At 37.5% G+C, this 19,167-nt stretch overlaps 1 protein-coding gene across 3 annotated transcripts in view; it reads right to left on the reverse strand.

Moving 5' to 3' along the window:
• The window catches only part of LOC111148146 (pseudouridylate synthase 10), a 68,439-nt gene extending 49,325 nt beyond the window's left edge, over window positions 1-19,114 (reverse strand). For 2 of the 3 annotated variants that reach the window (XM_022504582.1, XM_022504580.1), the window contains exons 1-4: window positions 18,927-19,114; window positions 16,390-16,530; window positions 13,201-13,464; window positions 12,372-12,458 (exon numbers count right to left, since the gene is read on the reverse strand). In XM_022504582.1, coding sequence (XP_022360290.1) covers window positions 12,372-12,458; window positions 13,201-13,464; window positions 16,390-16,515 — 477 coding nt within the window. In that variant the 5' untranslated portion in view covers window positions 16,516-16,530; window positions 18,927-19,114. Of the gene's footprint in view, window positions 1-12,371; window positions 12,459-13,200; window positions 13,465-16,389; window positions 16,531-18,846; window positions 18,899-18,926 lie in introns of those variants that run through there. The other variant, XM_022504581.1, reaches the window with a different exon arrangement.
• Window positions 19,115-19,167: the final 53 nt, after the last annotated feature.

Raw genomic sequence — 19,167 nt, forward strand, 5'->3', positions numbered from 1 at the left:
CAGGGAGGCACACCCAAATTCTGACTTGCCACATTTCACAAGTTTTGGTTTTCTCATCTTCAAATGAGGATGAGTGAGATGATTAGTGAAGTATTCCCAATCTAAGGCTGAAAAAAATCATCCAAGCATATCTTCTTTCAAAATCACAGACATAGGGGAGTCACTGAACTGTCAGAGATTAAAAGGGGATCACTTTATACACAAAGTGGAGAACTCTTGGATTCTCCATCAGAGATTCCAAATGGATTTACACTGAGGGTGGGGCATACTCAGAGATCTGACAAATCACAGCCATATACATTATCATCACTCTTCAATGAGGACCACAAAGAGCTGAGGGCCCTGTTCTATATCACCAAGGTCTCCTACAGATCTATAATTCTGTGATTCTCATGATGCAGACCTTTATACACTGGTGGTGTGCTCACAGGGACAAGATTTGGGAGTTACTTTTTATAAGGAAGATAGGTTTAAGTTGCTTCATGTCCTCTGAAGGGTTTTTAAAGTTGCAGCCTGTATATCATAGCAAGGTTACAATCCCCCCCTACCCAACCATGAGAGTCCATTGAAAGACACTAAAGGGGCAGAGATAGTGATTGCTATAATTTTGCATGTTTTTCAGTGCCTTGTTCAGCAACCTTATAAAAACATGTTCTGAGTGATTTAGTGGACCACGAAGGAATTGAAGCAAGGTCTAACCAACTAAGCTAATGAAAAATAGGACTACAGATTCTGAAAACTCCTCAGTAAGCTCAGAAAAAGTCTGTTGGTCAAAGTGAACCTTGAGTCGCTTTTAAATGGTAGGTGAGAAAGAACAAAAAGTGATTTAGGTAAGGTGCTTGTCATACAAAACAAGAATGTGAGAAGTCACAGAAAATGAACAAAAAGCTGAAAATACACATGCTAAATCCGAGGTTAATGAATGAGCCTGCACACATAATATGAATTTGAAAATGTAGTCTCTATACTTGAAGTCAAAGTGATTTCAACAAATTCTGTCCTATGACTTCAACATAATTAGAAAAAAACATTGCCCTTTAGAAAAAGTAAGTGCATCAATCAAGTATTCACGGTGGGAAGGTGGGTAAAGAGGGGGTGGTATTCTAGAGTATCCAATTAAGAAAAATCCTAGATTAATGGCTGGGAGTTTAAAGGGCCCTATAAGTACAAGCAAAATTTTGAACATATGCATTTTTAGGAAAGGGATTCGATTGTTTTCTTTAGATTCTTAATGAGATAATGATCCCAAATTGGTTAAGAATCCCCAGATTTAAGGGAAAAATCCAGTCTTTTGAATGCCCATTTGTCAGAATTTAAGAAAAATATTTATAAATATAAATTGCTACCAAAGAAATGGTGCTGCTTTTCTTTTTGGTTAGATTTCTAGGGCTGTGTATAATTTACAATACTTAGTGTAAAGTTTCCACTGGTAGTGGAAACACTACCAGTATAAAAATGAAAGGGAAAAGTTTTGATTTGACAAATAAAACTCCAACTGTATCAACTGTATTAAGAAGCAAGTGTTTCACACAAGCAAAGTAACATTTAAGAGACACTATATCCATTTAAAGTCAATAAAGTGACCCAACTGTTTCCATATACTACCCAAAAGTGAAACTGATAGTGCAATATTGCCCTCTACTGGACCACACTAGTAAAGAAAAACCTAAAAAATCAGCAGGACTTTAAAGTTTTACTTTGAATAGAACTTAACTGAATGCTTCTTTTCCCATAAATATAAGTTATAAGTTTAGCCTAATATTAGCATAAGTCTGGGTCATTCATTCTATAATAATTTTAGTGTGGCAGTAATTTAATGTGGTACAGAAGTTTAGAAGATTCAATTATGAATATAAGTTAACAAAAAAATAACAAACATAATAAATATTTTTCTTAAAACTATATAGGATTGGGGTGCCTGGGTGGCTCAGTAGGTTAAGCTTCTGCCTTCAGCTCAGGTTATGATCTTAGGGTCCTGGGATTGAGTCCCGCATCAGGCTCTTTGCTCAGCAGGGAGCCTGCTTCCTCCTCTCTCTCTCTCTCTCTCTCTCTCTCTCTCTCTGACTGCCTCTCTGCCTACTTGCGATCTCTCTGTGTCAAATCAAACAAACAAACAAACAAACAAGCTATATAGGATCTTAGAGTTGAAAAGGCTGAACAAAGTCTAGTCTAGCCAACTATATGGTGCACACCTTCCTTCTCTTCCTTCTCTGCCAGGTAGTTACCAGCCTTGGCTTAATATTCTGGTAATAGAAAACACCATCCCTGAAACAGTCTATTTTGTTCTGCATAATTCCTTATAACTGAAAATTATTTCCCTCCTGATTCCATCTCTGCAGCAGAAAAACCCTCAAATATGTAAGAAGAGCAAATTAATGGGGTGCCTGGGTGTCTCAGGTGGTTAAGCATCTGGCTTCAGCTCAGGTAATGATCCCACCGGGATCTAGCCCTGCATCTGGCTCCCTGCTTCTCCCTCTGCCTCTTCCCCCAGTCATGCTCTTTCTCTCTGTCCCAAGTAAATAAAATCTTTAAAAAAACACACACACACACAAATTTATTATCTTACAGTGCTTTAGGTCAGAAATCCAAGATGGGTCTCACTGAGCTAAAATCAAGTTGTCAACAGGGGTGCATCCCTTTCTGGAGGATCTAGGCTAGGAGACTCCATTTCCTTGCCTTTTCTAGCTTCTAGAGGCCACCCATATTCCTAGTTCCCTACCACTGTTTTCAAAGTGAGCAACATTGCATCTAACCATTCTTTCATAATCACATCTTCCTCTGACCCTGACCTCAGAAGAAAGGTGCTTTTAAGGACTCATATAATTGGATTGAGCTAACTCAGATAATTCAGGAAGCAGCCATTCCTGCTTCATCCGTTACGTGGCCGTTGTTTTTCTAACAACTTATGTTTACTCCTGTTAAATAGCATCTTGTTAGATTTTCCCTATTTGTGAGATCTTTTGGATCTCAATTATAATAATCTATCTGCTATATTCTCGATTCTATGTCATACACACCTGTTGTGAGTGTTCCCATTATATCATCACTCACAGAATCATGAACAAGACAAAGTATGAGTAGCCTTGCAGGACATCAGAAATCTCTCTGAAGTTCCAAGATTCTTGAATTTCAGTGTGCACTTTAACTCGAGAAGGGCTTCTGTCCCCCATATCTAGAGATTCTGATTTAGGAGATTTAAGACAAGGCGCAGCAACCTGCTTTCAACACCTTTCTCCAAGTGACTTTCAGATCTGCAGAGTACACTTGGAGAAATACTGTCCAGTTTGAAATCACTTATTAATCAGCTCATTTTGGGTAATGCCAGGCAGGTACAACCCACCCAACTGTCTTCACATTCTACTCATGTTTCCTGCCACTTTCAGGAAGTTATCATAAGAAAGAAACCTGGGGCACCTGGGTGGCTCAGTCAATTGGGCGGCTGCATTCAGCTCAGGTCATGATCCCAGGGTCCTTAGGGTTGAGCCCCACATAGGGCTCCCTACTCGGTGGAGAACCTGCTTCTCCCTCTCCCTCTGCCTGCCGCGCTGCCTACTTGTGCTCTCTATCTCTCTGTCAAATAAAAAAAAAAAGAAAGAAAGAAAGAAAAGAAAGAAACCTGCTCAAATGACTAGCTGAATTTCAGTCACACAGGGGCTTTACCCCTACCTTCCCTGCTCTATCAGTCCTGCTAGCCTATAAAAGGAAGAAACGATGCAGACATAATTTGTTGTTAATGAATCTGTGTGTTGACCATGTGTTCCTCATCCTTAGTGCCTATGATGTACTCTTTAGCTCCTGATCTAGAATCTTGCCAGGGTTTTAGGATCAAGCTCACTAGTTGGTAGTTAACAAAACCACCTTTAGAAAATTGAAACTGCCAGGGAGGCTGGGTGGCTCAGTTGGTTAAGTGACTGCCTTCAGCTCAGATAACGATCCTGTGGAGTCCCAGGATGGAGTCCCACATCGGGCTCCCAGCTCCATGCGGGGTCTGCTTCTCCCTCTGACCTTCTCCCCTCTTATGCTCTCTCTCTCTCTCTCAAATAAATAAATAAAGTCTTTAAAAAAAGAGAAAGAAAATTAAAACCACCTTCTCTGTCTCCAGTCATTTGGAAAATCTGCTATCCTTTAAAAGCTCTCAAAGATCATGGACAACTGCAGGTTCTTTCTGAATCCATCCTGGAATGTCATTCATTCAGTCCCAAATATCTGAACCCATTTAGAGAAGCTTTACCATGTGGAGCTTTCACTCTCCCTCACCAGCCAATGATCAATCTAGGGATGCCTGGGTGGCTTACTCAGTTAAGCCACTGCCTTAGGCTCAGGTCATGATCCCAGAGTCCTGGAATCCAGCCACTCATTGGGCTCCTTGCTCAGCGGGGAGCCTGCTTCTCTCTCTGACTCTGCCTGCCACTCTGCCTGCTTGTGCTCAATCTCTCTCTCTGACAAATAAATAAAATCTTTTTTAAAAAAGAAAGTATTTTTTAAAAAATGATATATCTATGCATTTAGGTTGAAGATCATTTTCCTTGACAGAAAGGACAGAAGCAAAATTAAGATTTTTTAGAAATTCCACTTTCTCTGTTTCATCCATCAATAATATCAGTTCCAAACACATCCTCTTTTTCATCTCTTGCTGTAATCATAACTTAAAGTACCCCCCCGCAAGTCTTCCTCGGCAATTCTTATAAGCCACTACTCATTCAAGATTTTATTTTCCAGATAAAATTGCTATTACAGAGCTAAGTCTCCTTCTTACATTTGCATTACTCTGGCTTTCATGTATCTTGTTTTGGAAACTGATTTCAGTTTGGAAAAAAAAAAAAAAAAAAAAAAACTGGAGCTGGATGATATATACAAAGGGGATCATTAGGCTAGTCTTATTATTTTTTAAATTTTCTAAAATAAAAAGTCAAATAAATACATATAAATGTATAAATACAAATGTTTATGTAAACACAGAGAGAAAGAGATGCCCCGTTGTCTTCTTCATTGGGATGTACTTTGATCCTTAAACTTTCTTTTATTGGTTGGGATAATTCAGTTTTAATTGAAGTGTGATTTGTACTTTCTCTGAACCCCCAATATTTTTATCTTCCAGCCTAGATTCCTCTGCCATTTTTCTCTGCTTTTTCTTTGCATTGTTTGACATCTACCTCTCAAAAAGGAAGGATAAAGGGCTCCACAACTAGGGGTGATTGCAGCTCTCAGCACTTGGCCCAGCTTCAAACTACTTATTGTTCAGGAAATTCTCTGCAAGCTCAGCTTGGAGCATGATCACTCCACGCCCCAAGTGCATATGGTTGGTCAGAGCATACAACAATTTTGATGTTGAGCATGATGCTCTGAACACTGAAATGGCCATCAATGAAATGACCAGAGGTCAGGATGAGGTCACCATTGTCAACATTTTAACCAACAGCAGCAATGAACAGAGATGGGATATTGCTTTGCCTACCAGAGAAGGATCTAAAAGGAACTTGAATCAGCACTGAAATCAGCCTTGTCCAGTCCCTTGAAGACTGTGATTTGGGGCCTAATGAAAACACCTACTCAGCCTGATGCTTCTGAGCTGAAAGCCTCAATGAAGAGGCTGAGGACTGATGAGGACTCCCTCACTGTGATGATCTGCTCAAGGACCAACCAAGAGCTTCAGGAAATTAATAGGGTCTACAAGGAAATGTACAAGACTGATCTGGAGGTCATCATTTCTGACACATCTGGTGACTTCCACAAGCTGATGGTTGCCCTTGCAAAGAGTAGAAGAGCAGAGGATGGCTCTGTCATTAATTATGAACTGACTAACCAAGATGCCTGGGATGTCTATTATGCTGGAGTGAAGAGGAAAGGAACTGATATGCCCAAGTGGATCAGTATCATGACCAAGTGTGTATCACCTTCAGAAAGTATTTGAAAGGTGCAAGAGCAATAGCCCTTATGACATGCTGAAGAGTGTCAAGAAGGAGGTCAAAGGAGACCTGGAAAATGCTTTCCTGAACTGGGTCCAGAACATTCAGAACAAGTCCCTGTATTTTGCTGACTGACTGTATGACTCCATGAAAGGCAAGGGGACTCACAATAAAGTCCTATTTAGAATCATGATCGATCATGATCTCTCTCAGTGAAGCAGACAGGTTGGAAATTAGGTCTGAATTCAAAAGAAAGTAGAGCAAGTCCCTGTACTACTGCATCCATCAAGACATGAGGGTGACTGCCAAAAAGCACAGCTATACCTGGGTGAAGGGGGGGTGGGGGTGACTGAGGCTTACGACAGCATGAACATCCAGGAGTGGTGCTCCTTTGTTTCCAGCTAACAGTTCTAGAATATAGCCCTGCGAGGATGACTTTAGCATCACCCCTCCCCATCCTTATTTCAGTTGCCTAAGCACTGCCTGTTTCTCATGTTTAGTCTCTTCTTTTAGCCAAAGAAATGAACATACCAAAGAGCTGGAAGTGAAATCTATGATATGAAATACTTTGCCTCTTGTGTACTGTGTCATAAACAGATGAATAAACTGAATTTTTACTCTAAAAAAAAAAAGGGTAGGATACATTCAATTATGCCTGTTTCTCTCATCCTATCAGGAATACAAATTTTAAAAAGTTATCAGTTTATTATCAGACTAGATTATTTCTGCCATTATCCCTTAGGACAGTGGTTCTCAAAGTGTCCTCCTTTGCAGCAGAACCAACCTCACCCATGAGCTTGTGAGAAACACAAATTCATGGGTCCCACCAAACTACTCTATCAGAATCTCTAAGGAAGGGGCCTGGGAAACTCTCCAAATGAGTCCTACGCATATTAGAGTTTGAGAACCACTATTTTATTCAAGAGCTGTCGATGTGCTTTCAACCAAATGTGATTTCCATCAAGTGCCTAGACAATGGGAGTCTCTCATACTACTGTAAACACTAACCTTTAGGACTATCTTATAATCTGTAATTCATCATCTTCTTCCCTTGGCCAAAGGTCATTCAACACACTTCCATTCCGAATCTATCTCATTTCTCTCTTTTTTATTCTCCTCTGGATGGTGTGCAGCATCCTTCCACTCACAGGATCTCAAATCTCAATGTAGGTATATAATTTCTTGCCATACCACACTATTATATATCTCCCCTTAACACATCTGACTCTCATAAAAAAGGTATCCTAACATTGCTATATTCAAGTGGTGAGCCCAAATCCAGAAAGTCATCATGACAGTCATGGCATACTTATTACTATTCCTTATAATTTCGACTTTATCATTCAAATTTTGTTTACTGTTATAAAGATTTGTAGACTCTAAGTACTACACCTAGCTAGAGTCCATATTGTTGTCTTTTGTGAGTTTCTGGATACTGCTCCCATTTATTCTGCTTACCATGTCTTACTTGATGTCTAACGGGTTTTATCAGTTAATCTGCTTGTTTTTATCCTCTCTAGCAGTATTCAATCTAAAACTGTCCTAACCAGATCAGTTCCTAAGAAAACACACACAGATGTGTTCTACCTCTCCCTCCATATTCTCCAAAACTCAGAGGAAGACGTTGATAATATAATCTGCAAGCTTTTCTTCCTAAGCTTTCAAATTAGTGCTTTTATAATTATGATAAATAAAAACTATAGCTGTAGCCAGAAAGGGATTGATAGGGCTGAATATGAAGGAATTAATAGAAATTTAATAGTTTGATTTAAAAAAAAAAAAAACAACCCTTACTTGAGGTCATCCTTTTTCTTGGTTCTTTTGTAAGCAGATACATAATACCACCATGCTGATAAAAAAAATTATCTGGTTTCAAATCAATACACCTGTGATCATAATTTTCTTCTCTAGAAGTGGAATCACTGAATCATTCAAATTCACTCAATTGTATATTCCACTCTGAATTATGAGACAACTAGCATGAATCAACTCCAACATAATAATTTATTGTACACACAAATAAGTTCTAAGTTTTACAAGATCTAAGTTGAAAAACTACCATGTAGAAGAAACATGTCACTAGAGAAGTCACAGAATTTATATTCAAAATATAAGAATAATCTGAAAATGTGTAATTTGTTTAAATTAGGATATGTAACAAGTAAGTTAACTAGTTTGGAAAGCAATTTATATTCACTCTACATAACATATCTCAACTCCAAGGAAGTAACAAAAGACAGTAATAAAGAAAGTAAGCAAACATAATAATATTAAAAAATCACAAAATGAACCATAACCACAATTTATTAAAGAAAACTGGGTTCTCCTTGAATAGTCAAAGGAATATTGAAAAAGAAAGCCAAAGTTGGTGGCATCACAATCCCGGACTTTAAGCTCTATTACAAAGCTGTCATCATCAAGACAGCATGGTATTGGCACAAAAACAGACACATAGATCAATGGAACAGAATAGAGAGCCCAGAAATAGACCCTCAACTCTATGGTCAACTAATCTTCGACAAAACGGGAAAGAATGTCCAATGGAAAAAAGACAGCCTCTTCAATAAACGGTGTTGGGAAAATTGGACAGCCACATGCAGAAAAATGAAATTGGATCATTTCCTTACACCACACACGAAAATAGACTCAAAATGGATGAAGGACCTCAATGTGAGAAAGGAATCCATCAAAATCCTTGAGGAGAACACAGGCAGCAACCTCTTCGACCTCAGCCGCAGCGACATCTTCCTAGGAACATCGCCAAAGGCAAGGGAAGCAAGGGCAAAAATGAACTATTGGGATTTCATCAAGATCAAAAGCTTTTGCACAGCAAAGGAAACAGTTAACAAAACGAAAAGACAACTGACAGAATGGGAGAAGATATTTGCAAATGACATATCAGATAAAGGGCTAGTGTCCAAAATCTATAAAGAACTTAGCAAACTCAACACCCAAAGAACAAATAATCCAATCAGGAAATGGGCAGAGGACATGAACAAACATTCCTGCAAAGAAGACATCCAGATGGCCAACAGACACATGAAAAAGTGCTCCACATCACTCGGCATCAGGGAAATACAAATCAAAACCACAATGAGATATCACCTCACACCAGTCAGAATGGCTAAAATTAACAAGTCAGGAAATGACAGATGCTGGCGAGGATGCGGAGAAAGGGGAACCCTCCTACACTGTTGGTGGGAATGCAAGCTGGTGCAACCACTCTGGAAAACAGCATGGAGGTTCCTCAAAATGCTGAAAATAGAACTACCCTATGACCCAGCAATTGCACTACTGGGTATCTACCCTAAAGATACAAACATAGTGATCCGAAGGGGCACGTGCACCCGAATGTTTATAGCAGCAATGTCTACAATAGCCAAACTATGGAAAGAACCTAGATGTCCATCAACAGACGAATGGATAAAGAAGATGTGGTATATATACACAATGGAATACTATGCAGCCATCAAAAGAAATGAAATCTTGCCATTTGCGACGACGTGGATGGAACTAGAGGGTATCATGCTTAGCGAAATAAGTCAATCGGAGAAAGACAACTATCATATGATCTCCCTGATATGAGGGAGAGGAGATGCAACATGGGGGGTTAATGGGGTAGGAGAAGAGTAAATGAAACAAGATGGGATTGGGAGGGAGACAAACCATAAGTGACTCTTAATCTCACAAAACAAACTGAGGGTTGATGGGGGGAGGGGGGTTGGAAGAAGGGGCGTGGGGTTATGGACATTGGGGAGGGTATGTGCTATGGTGAGTGCTGTGAAATGTGTAAACCTGGCGATTCACAGACCTGTACCCCTGGGGATAAAAATATATGTTTAAAAAAAATAAAATTAATAAAAAAAAATTCAAAATTTAAAAAAGAAAAAAAAAGAAAACTGGGTTCTGACAATTCTATACAGTGTGTAACACTGTGTACTTTTTGAATAAATTATTCTTAAGAAATGAATGAGTAAAAATATACTACTCAATACAAAGGAAAACAATGAGTCACATAACACACTAGACTGTGGAAATGTATTAATTCCCCAATAATTGGAATAGTCACATATTTCTGTTAAATAGTTTATTGGTTAAAATCAGTTACAAGGGACGCCTGGGTGGCTCAGTTGGTTGGGCAGCTGCCTTCGGCTCAGGTCATGATCCCAGCATCCTGGGATCGAGTCCCACATCGAGCTCCTTGCTCATCAGGGAGCCTGCTTCTCCCTCTGCCTCTGCCTGCCATTCTATCTGCCTGTGCTTGCTCTCTCTCCCTCTCTCTCTCTGACAAATAAATAAATAAAATCTTTAAAAAAAAAAAATCAGTTACAAGAAGTAAGTAGAGTTTTGGTTTTTTTTTTAAGATTTTATTTATTTATTTGACAGATGGAGATCACAAGTAGGCAGAGATGCAGGCAGAGAGAGAGGGAGAAGCAGGTTCCCCGTTGAGCAGAGAGCCTGATGCGGGGCTCGATCCCAGGACCCTGGGATCATAACCTGAGCCGAAGGCAGAGGCTTTAACACACTGAGCCACCCAGGCTCCCCGTAAGTAGAGTTTAATCAGAATAATTCTTTTAAAAAAATAGCATTTTCTATTTCTAATATGGAATATAAGCACTTCATAAGTATTCAATAAATATTAAATGGATATGTTAAAATGATCACTTAAGTGATAAAAATGGAAAATATAAATTTTAATGTCAAAATATAAACTTTGAGAGAAAGAGTTTGGTGGCAAGATATATAACCACACTCAGAAAATATGCTTCTTATTTCTACTTTTTTTTTTTTTTTTTTTTCTTTTTTTTAAGGAAGCAGGCCCCCTGCCGAGCAGAGAGCCCGATGCGGGACTCGATCCCAGAACCCTGAGATCATGACCTGAGCCGAAGGCAGAGGCTTAAACCACTGAGCCACCCAGGTGCCCCTTATTTCTACTTTTGATACTCAAACACTGCAACTTTTTACAAGCCACTCAGCTTTCACAAGTGTTTCTTGCTACCAAAATTGGATCCTGAAAATGACCTATCAATGAGAAATGCTTTGATGATTGACTAGAAAATGATTTTATGTGTTTATAATCCTCCATACATCATCATCCCCTTTCTCCTATTTGTTCTGTCATCTTGCCATTGACAGAGATACTACTTAAAACCATTCTACTCTTCTTCACTTCCCAGCTCTTCTCTATCATTCATCTAGCTTCATCAGGTCTTAAATCAATCTTCAGCCTTTGGGGAGCTAATAAACATATTATTTGCTCCAACAAAAAAAATATTTTGTTCAGCCAAAGAAAGTGATAGTATGAGATATAATGTTCTAGTGATGCTTTCAGATTCTTATGGAAAAGACACACATGTAAATGGGTATGTTTATAACTCGTTGTAATTTGAAATTACAAAGGTCATTTTCCCTTTAGGACAGTTTTATGTTTTCATGTCAGTTTTGACACACAAGAATGTTACAGTAATGACTACTATTATTTTTTTCACTTAACAACGGAAAAAAGTTAAAATAAACATGAGGCTATTTCTTTCCCTTTTCCTGTTGACTAAAAGGGGTGCCATCTTTTTACATTTTACTCCAGAAAATAAGATTCATCATAACTGAAATGACCCTATCCCTGGACCATTATAACTTGCGTACATCTATCTCCAAAACATCTCTGAAGTTCTGGTCAAATATCTTTCTCTGACCAATATGCCTCATACAGATCTAAAGTTTAATGAATATGTGCTATAGAATGAGGACCTTTATTTTATTTTTTTAAAGATTTTATCTATTTATTTGACACACAAGATCACAAGTAGGCAGAGAGGCAGCCAGAGAGGGGGCAGGAAGCAGGCTCCCTGCTGAGCAGAGAGGCTGATGTGGGGCTTGATCCCAGGACCCTGAGATCATGATCATGAAGGCAGAGGCTTAACCCACTGAGGCACCCAGGTGCCCCAAGGACCTTAAAAAAAAAAAAAAAGTCCTTTCAACGGCCTAAGGAACACTGTCTTCTTCACTAAGTCTTCAAAAAGTGACTTAAACTAGTCACTTCAAACTAGAAAATAAACTTGAAAATAAGAGAAATTCTCTGAAATCTCTACCTTTCAATTCCTTTAGAGGACTCCTGACCTTTGGGATTTTCATGCTCAAGGGCACTATGCTTTTATTATATAACTTCCCACAGAAAACTGAACCATGTGATATTCTCAGTCCTGGTGACACAATAAATATTAAAAACTAAAACAAAACAAACAAACAAACAAAAAACCAATCCTATGATAAACTAACTTAATAATTCGTTTTCTCACCCATTCATTCAACATTATTAAGCATTCAATAAGTACATCATTCAATAAGCACACACACAAAATAAACCCTAAAAAATACAACATTGTAAGGAATATTTTTACATCTCCATTTTTGAGATATTTCTAGCATGCATTTCACATATAATTTTATGCATTTAAATGACCTTACCTCTCTTACAGATAGTTGTGGTGGAAAGGAGACCGAAAATACCAAGTTGGTAAATTCAAACCCAGAGGCCTCAACTTTTTGGCACACCTAAAAAAGTATTACATGAAAGCATTTTTTATTACATAAAACAGTATTTATATATATATAAATTCTCAGGAATTGCTGAAAATTTTACATTAATCTTCATAACATGGATTTTTGGTCCAGGAAATGGCACTACACTTCTAAACTTTCACCTCAGGGAATTCTCATAAGCATCCCAAAATTCCAAAATCAAGTATTTGCTATGACCCTGAAAATTGATATCATGAGATGTCAACACAGCCAGGACTTACTTGCAGAACAATCTGTTGAATGTCAGAATAGTTTTCTTTTAGATCATCTCACAACTTAAAAAAGATTTTTAAACAAAATTAAGCCAAATTTGGCACTCCTGACAGATGAAAACAAAAGGCAATCCCACATTCAATCATGTACCTTCCACAAGACTGTAACACTTGTCTTTTCAAGACACTAATAGATATGACTAAGAGCTCTTCTCTAACTCCTTAGCTATGTTAAACAGCAGAGGGAAAAACACTATATTTTTCTTCAGTTAAGTAGCACTCATGACTCAAATACATGGACACTACTTCATTAATTTTCAGTTATCTTGTTAATAAAAAAGTAATTGGAGAATAGTAGGCTTGTTTTATTTTTTAATTAAGAAATCTTTTAATGATCCATTGGTGTAAAACAAGTTGAAATGAATGGTATTGTTACTTTAGATACAAGTTAAGCCCAAAAATTTCTACATAATTGCACATATAATAACAAACAAATTATTTACCTTTTTAATGAACTCTTTTTCACAGAATTCTTGAAGAATTCCTAGACACACATTGCACACATTTAAATTTGAGTTCTTGGAAGCAATGCTACCATCTTCAGGAACGGAGACCCTTCCCTCTCCATTCTGACTCAGATTATCAATCCCATCAATCCCATCTTCTAGTTCTTGTAGTCGAATTTTCTTGGGAGGTGGGTTTGGAACTTCCAAAATTAATTCATCTTTTTCAGTTTCCAGAAATTTCTGTAGTTCATTGAGCAAGTCCTGGAAAGTTAATTTGAAAAAAGTAATAACCCTTTTACAATGACCTTAAGGTTAGGATGAAAATAGGAGTGAAATTATGATACATTGCAGACTTACACAATGTTAATTTATATCAATTTTGGAGCAATGGATTAATTTTATTAGCCAGCGTTGGCTTTCTGGGGAATTTAAAGAAAATTTAAAGAATTCAAAGAAAACTACCCAATGCCCACAATATGTGTGAATATTTTTCCAAAAGGGTTTCACATATTAGTGAAGCTAAAGTCCTAAAGCTGAGGCAGAAGATTCCATTAACAAATTTATTACAGGCATGACTCGTTTTACTATGCTTCAGTATATTGTGCTTTGCAGATACTGCATCTTTATAAATTGAAGGTTTGTGGCAACCTTCTATCAAGCAAGTCTATCACACCATTTTTCCAACAGGATTTGTTCACTTTGTGTCTCTGTGTCACATTTTAGTAATTCTCAAAATATTTGAAACTTTTTGATTATTATACTTGTGACAGTGATCTGTGATCAGGAACCACAACTTGTTGAAAGCTTAGATGATGGTTAGCACTTTTTAGCAATAAATTATTTTTTAATTAAATATGTACATTTTTTTAGATATAATGCTATTATACAACAGACTACAGTATGTAAGTTCCATCTGTACTGGGAAACCAAAAAATTCATCTGACTCACTTCACTGTGATACTTGCTTTATTATGGTGGTCTGGTACCAAACCCACAATATCTATGAGGTATACCTGTGATTTGGTTTGTAGTTATGTTGTGAGGGTCATTCACTTGCTAATTTTAGTAAAAACAAACAAAATTCAAATCTAACCACTAATAAATAGAAATACAAACTGAATTTCCATTCTTGCTAGGTTATTTAATAATCTCACAGTCACTAAAACATCTGTACAATATTTATTAATATGAAATCTGAAAAATTAGAAATTATACATCTAACAAGTAAAAGTAATTTCAAGACAAGTCACTAAACAAAGGTAAACAGTTGCTGGCAATGCTGAAAATTGGCAGAGTAATTACAAAAACCATTTATATGCATTAACTTTAAAGAAGCCCTCCACTACATTCTGGTTTGCCTCATTTCTGTGACCCTTTGTACTAGAATGTTAAAGTTGCATTCTTTTAAAACCATTCTCATATTTCAGACATTCCACCCATCTAAATACTCACAGGACTTTTTCTCTGTCTTGCCTAATTAGACAGATTTTATTGTTCAGTTGTTAAATAGATGTCCTTTTAAAACTTACTCAGATTACAATTTACTGACTTTAAAGAAAAAAATATTTCACTCAAACAAATTTAATTCATTTTATTAGGACAGTAGTTCTATTTCATCTTTAACAGAAATACTAATATATACATACACATATAGGTATATTATGACCCACACAAATATGTTTATTACCTAAGTTCTATAATTCCAGTATAACATAGTACATGTATATGTATGTGTACATAGTTAGATGACTACAAAGATCAAAATTTAAGTACATTTACAAAAAAAATTGTCTTCAAATATTTTCATGTTTATTTACATAAAATGATACAAATAAAAGTTGGCAACACTAAGTCTCTTTATTTAATATATATTTTAAATCTTAAAACATATTTTAAATATGAAAACAAAAGCATAGAATAATAGAATCATATAATGTGTCTGAAAAATGTGTAAGGAGAATTATACAAAACCAATCTGATTACTTCATAGTCATAGTGTATATAAATTAATATACACACATATATTAATCATCATAGCATATGTATCATTTTCAAAGTGTTTTCACATACTTTATTAGAAATTGTCCCTTAAAATCCTGTGAGGTGATGTTATCATCATTCCCATTTAGAGAGGAGAAAACTGAAGCTGGAACTGGAATTCAAATCCATGTCTTCTAGCTCCAAATTCTAGGCTTTGGATTCAGACAGACAGTTCATATCCTAGCTTGCTCACTTAATAGCTGTGTAACTTTGGGCAGGTTGTTTAACCTCTCTGTGCCTCAGTTTCTTCATCTGAAAATAGAGACAATCATAGCATGTACTTACCTAATAGGTTATTATTAGGATTAGATGAGAGCTTGACATATAAAAATGTTATTTGAATATTAGATATAATTATTATTTCCAAAATAATAGAAAGAACTAATACATAAGGAAAATGATTGATACCTTTGACTTCTGAGCAATTTTTAAAAATTGTAAGAAACTGAGTGTGCATGTGTGTGTGTGTATACATACTGTTTAGATAGGTATATATTTATATATATATAATTACTATCTGTCTCTAAAAAGAATGTCACTAATGGAATCAAGTATACTTGACAAAATATGTTACATATTTTTTGTGAAAGTATTCTGTTAATAGTCAAAGCTCTCTGCACATTACCATAAATGTTAAAGATCCCTGTGTATTATTTTTGCTGTATTAATAGCAGTAAATAACAATGATAAGCATTTACTTCTAGAAGGTTGCAAATACCTATTTCTAAGTACAAATGGTAATACAGAAAACAGAAAAAGAAAAAAATGCAGCCAAATCCACAAAGCTTCCACTTAATAGAAGATCTCAGGACTGTCATCCTCCTCCTGTCACATCTCACTAATATCTGGTTAGAAGTACTATTTTGTGGTATCTGTGTTCTCTTTAGGAAAGGTATATATAAACACCAAATGCACCAGGGACTTGCTCCACAAAGATCCCACTACATTAGATGTTAAATATAATCACTTAAGAAGGAACTTAAGGTTTTATGGTACTAAAAGGAAATTCCAAATTTACCATTATCATTAATTTTTTTATCATAGTTTTTTAATTTAATGAAGAGTTATGGACAGATACTTGCCCTCAAATGTACAGGTATTCATTTTAGAATAGAGAAACTTTCTTTAGAAACAAAATGGAAATACCTTGTAGGGAAGTTTGTAAGGTGCATGAAAATCCACACCACAGAATCTGAAAATACATCTTGGACAGGTACCAGTACTGAGCAATAACTGGGCCACATGCTTGTTTTCCTCCGCCAGTGGAAACATATTGACTAACTGTAACTAGAAAGAAAGAAAAAGTAAAAGTAATGAACATCTTTTGTGTTCTACTTTTCACAGACAAGTATGTCAACACCTTTAGGGATAAAACTAACTTTTATTTGAAAACATTATTTTGTACTCTCCAATAATAACCTTTTCATTATATGCATATTGAAACATAAACTTAAAAGACATTTATTAGATGGGCCAGATAAAAGTTTCTAATTATCAAGGAATTTAGTGTAGCATTCTGGATTATGATAAAGTATATCAATATAACTAAATCAATAAAAGGAAATAAAAATAAAAATAATCAGGGCATCTGGGGGCTCAGTGGGTTAAGCCTCTGCCTTCCGCTCAGATCACGATCTCAGGTTCCTGGGATTGAGTCCCGCATCAGGCTCTCTGCTCAGCGGGGAGCCTGCTTCCCCCTCTCTCTCTGCCTGCCTCTCTGCATACTTGTGATCTCTCTCTCTCTGTCAAATAAATAAATATTTTTTTTTTAAAGAGAGAAACCCTTTGGTAAACAAGTGCATGAGTAAGGTTTGTTTGTTTTTGTTTTTCATGAGTAAATTCTTTCAAAAACACTCTATATCAAAGCTTTCCCTGGGGATTTAAGTTAAATACTATTATTAAAGTGGATGCTTTCTATGGATAAGATCCGACCATTTGCATAACATGGATGGACGCAACAGGTTATTATGCTAAGTGAAGTAAGTTAGACTAAGAAAGACGAATACCGTAAGATTTCACCCATAAGTGGAATTTAAAAAGAAAACAAAGCAAATGAATAAACAAACAAAACGCAGAATCTCTATAAATACAAAGAATAAACTGGTGGTTGTCAGAGGAAAGAGGAGTGAGAAATACAGTTCCAGTTACGGAATAAGTCACTGGGATAAAAGGCAATGATTTGTAATAGGTTGTAGGGTGGTAACAGATGGTAGCTGTATTTGGGTGAGCACAGAATACCCTATACAGAAGTTGAATCACCATGTTTTACATCTGAAACTAATGTAACATTGTATGTCAAGTACACTTAAATTAAAAGAAAAATTTTTAAACTGAAGGAAATGGATGCTCTCTTTCCTTTGGCTCAAAGACGGAATATTTATTTCTCCGATAGATACAGTTAGAATTAAGGTTATCACGCAAAGTCTATAAATGACATATTACAATCTCTTGGCTCTGAGAAGTTCCCAAACCTGTTGAGAATTAGGAAACCTCCTGTCCTAAATAATTTGAAGCAGTATTTAAAAACAAAAAACCCTCTCCGTGTGTATGTGTCAGTAATGGCATGGTCTTCCAAACCCTCAGGATCATTTTCATTTAGCAACAATCTAGCGACTTCTCAAACAAGTTAACTTTAAAAGGAGGAAATGCGGGGCACCTGGGTGGCTCAGTGGGTTAAGCCTCTGCCTTCGGCTCAAATCATGATCCCAGGGTCTTGGGATCGAGCCCCACATCAGGCTCTCTCCTTGGCAGGAGCCTGCTTCCCCCACCCCCTCTCTCTGTCTGCCTCTCTGCCTACTTGTGATCTCTGTCTGTCAAATAAATACATAAAATCTTTAAAAAGAAAAAAAAAAGGAGGAAATGCGTTCTGTCTCAAATTTGGTCGTTTCATCCTGACGTACAGCCTGACAGGATTTCATAAATCATCAGAAATCAGTTGTTCCATATGAGATTCATTACCCTTGAAAGCAAGCCCTGAGAAATGCATCCCTACGGTTGCCTTCGTTAAGATTTTCGTTTTTCGTTTAAGTGCTTCTTTAACATAAAGAATTGAAACTAGTCATTGCAACAGAATATCTTCCCACGTGCCAGGATCCTTACGGGGTTTGAGTCCCTTCTCCACAAACTTATGATAACTGGAGAAGACGATGGACTTCCTTTTCACCTATGGGACTTACAGAAACCATTCGTTGCAAACAGAGGAGCAGGGCATGTGTAAAAACACCAAAATGGCCAGACTGAGTCTCACATCCCGTGATCTTTTCAACACTCATTTCCATTCAGAAGTGTGTCATTCGTCTCACGGGGGTGGGGGAGTGTGTGGACTTTTCAAAGGAGACCCTCACAGCTTTACTGTGCCACCGTTATACTTAATTGTAAAATCTACTCTAGACTCTCGGAAATTCACCCAAGGTCTAACCTCCAGTCTTCGGCCAAGAAAGCCCTTCCCCTCCTTCAGTCAGGTCCAAGAAACTCCCCGCTTACCTTCTTGCTAAGAAGGGCCTTGCTAACAAGGCCGTTCCAGCAGGAAGGAATCTACCCCCTCCATCCACACCTCTCCTGCGCCCAGGTCGTACCCCCACCCCTCAGACCTTCCTGCCTCACCTTTTCCCGCGACGCCGGAGCCTGAGGTTTAACCCCTTCCGGCCCCCCAGAGGGAACGGGGAAGACTAAAGACAACGCACCTACTGCGTGTAGCAATTCTGTTCCCCGAGGAAACGAGAGCTTTAGAACGAAAGTACCAGGCCCTCCCGCAAGGGCTGAGGGAACTTTCTCCTCTTCTTGTTTGTGGGAAAACCAGAAAAACTGCCCGGGGCGCCGCCACAACCCCACATCCCACTGCCACCCACGGTGGGGTATTAGTGCGTGGGACAGAGCTCCCGGCCAGATCGGACCAGTCCCAGAGAGGCCTCCGTGGGACTCTGA

This window comes from Enhydra lutris, unplaced genomic scaffold (genome assembly GCF_002288905.1).
Source record: "Enhydra lutris kenyoni isolate GAN:26980312 unplaced genomic scaffold, ASM228890v2 scaffoldscaffold18, whole genome shotgun sequence".
In the NCBI taxonomy this organism is placed as follows: Eukaryota; Metazoa; Chordata; class Mammalia; order Carnivora; family Mustelidae; genus Enhydra; species Enhydra lutris.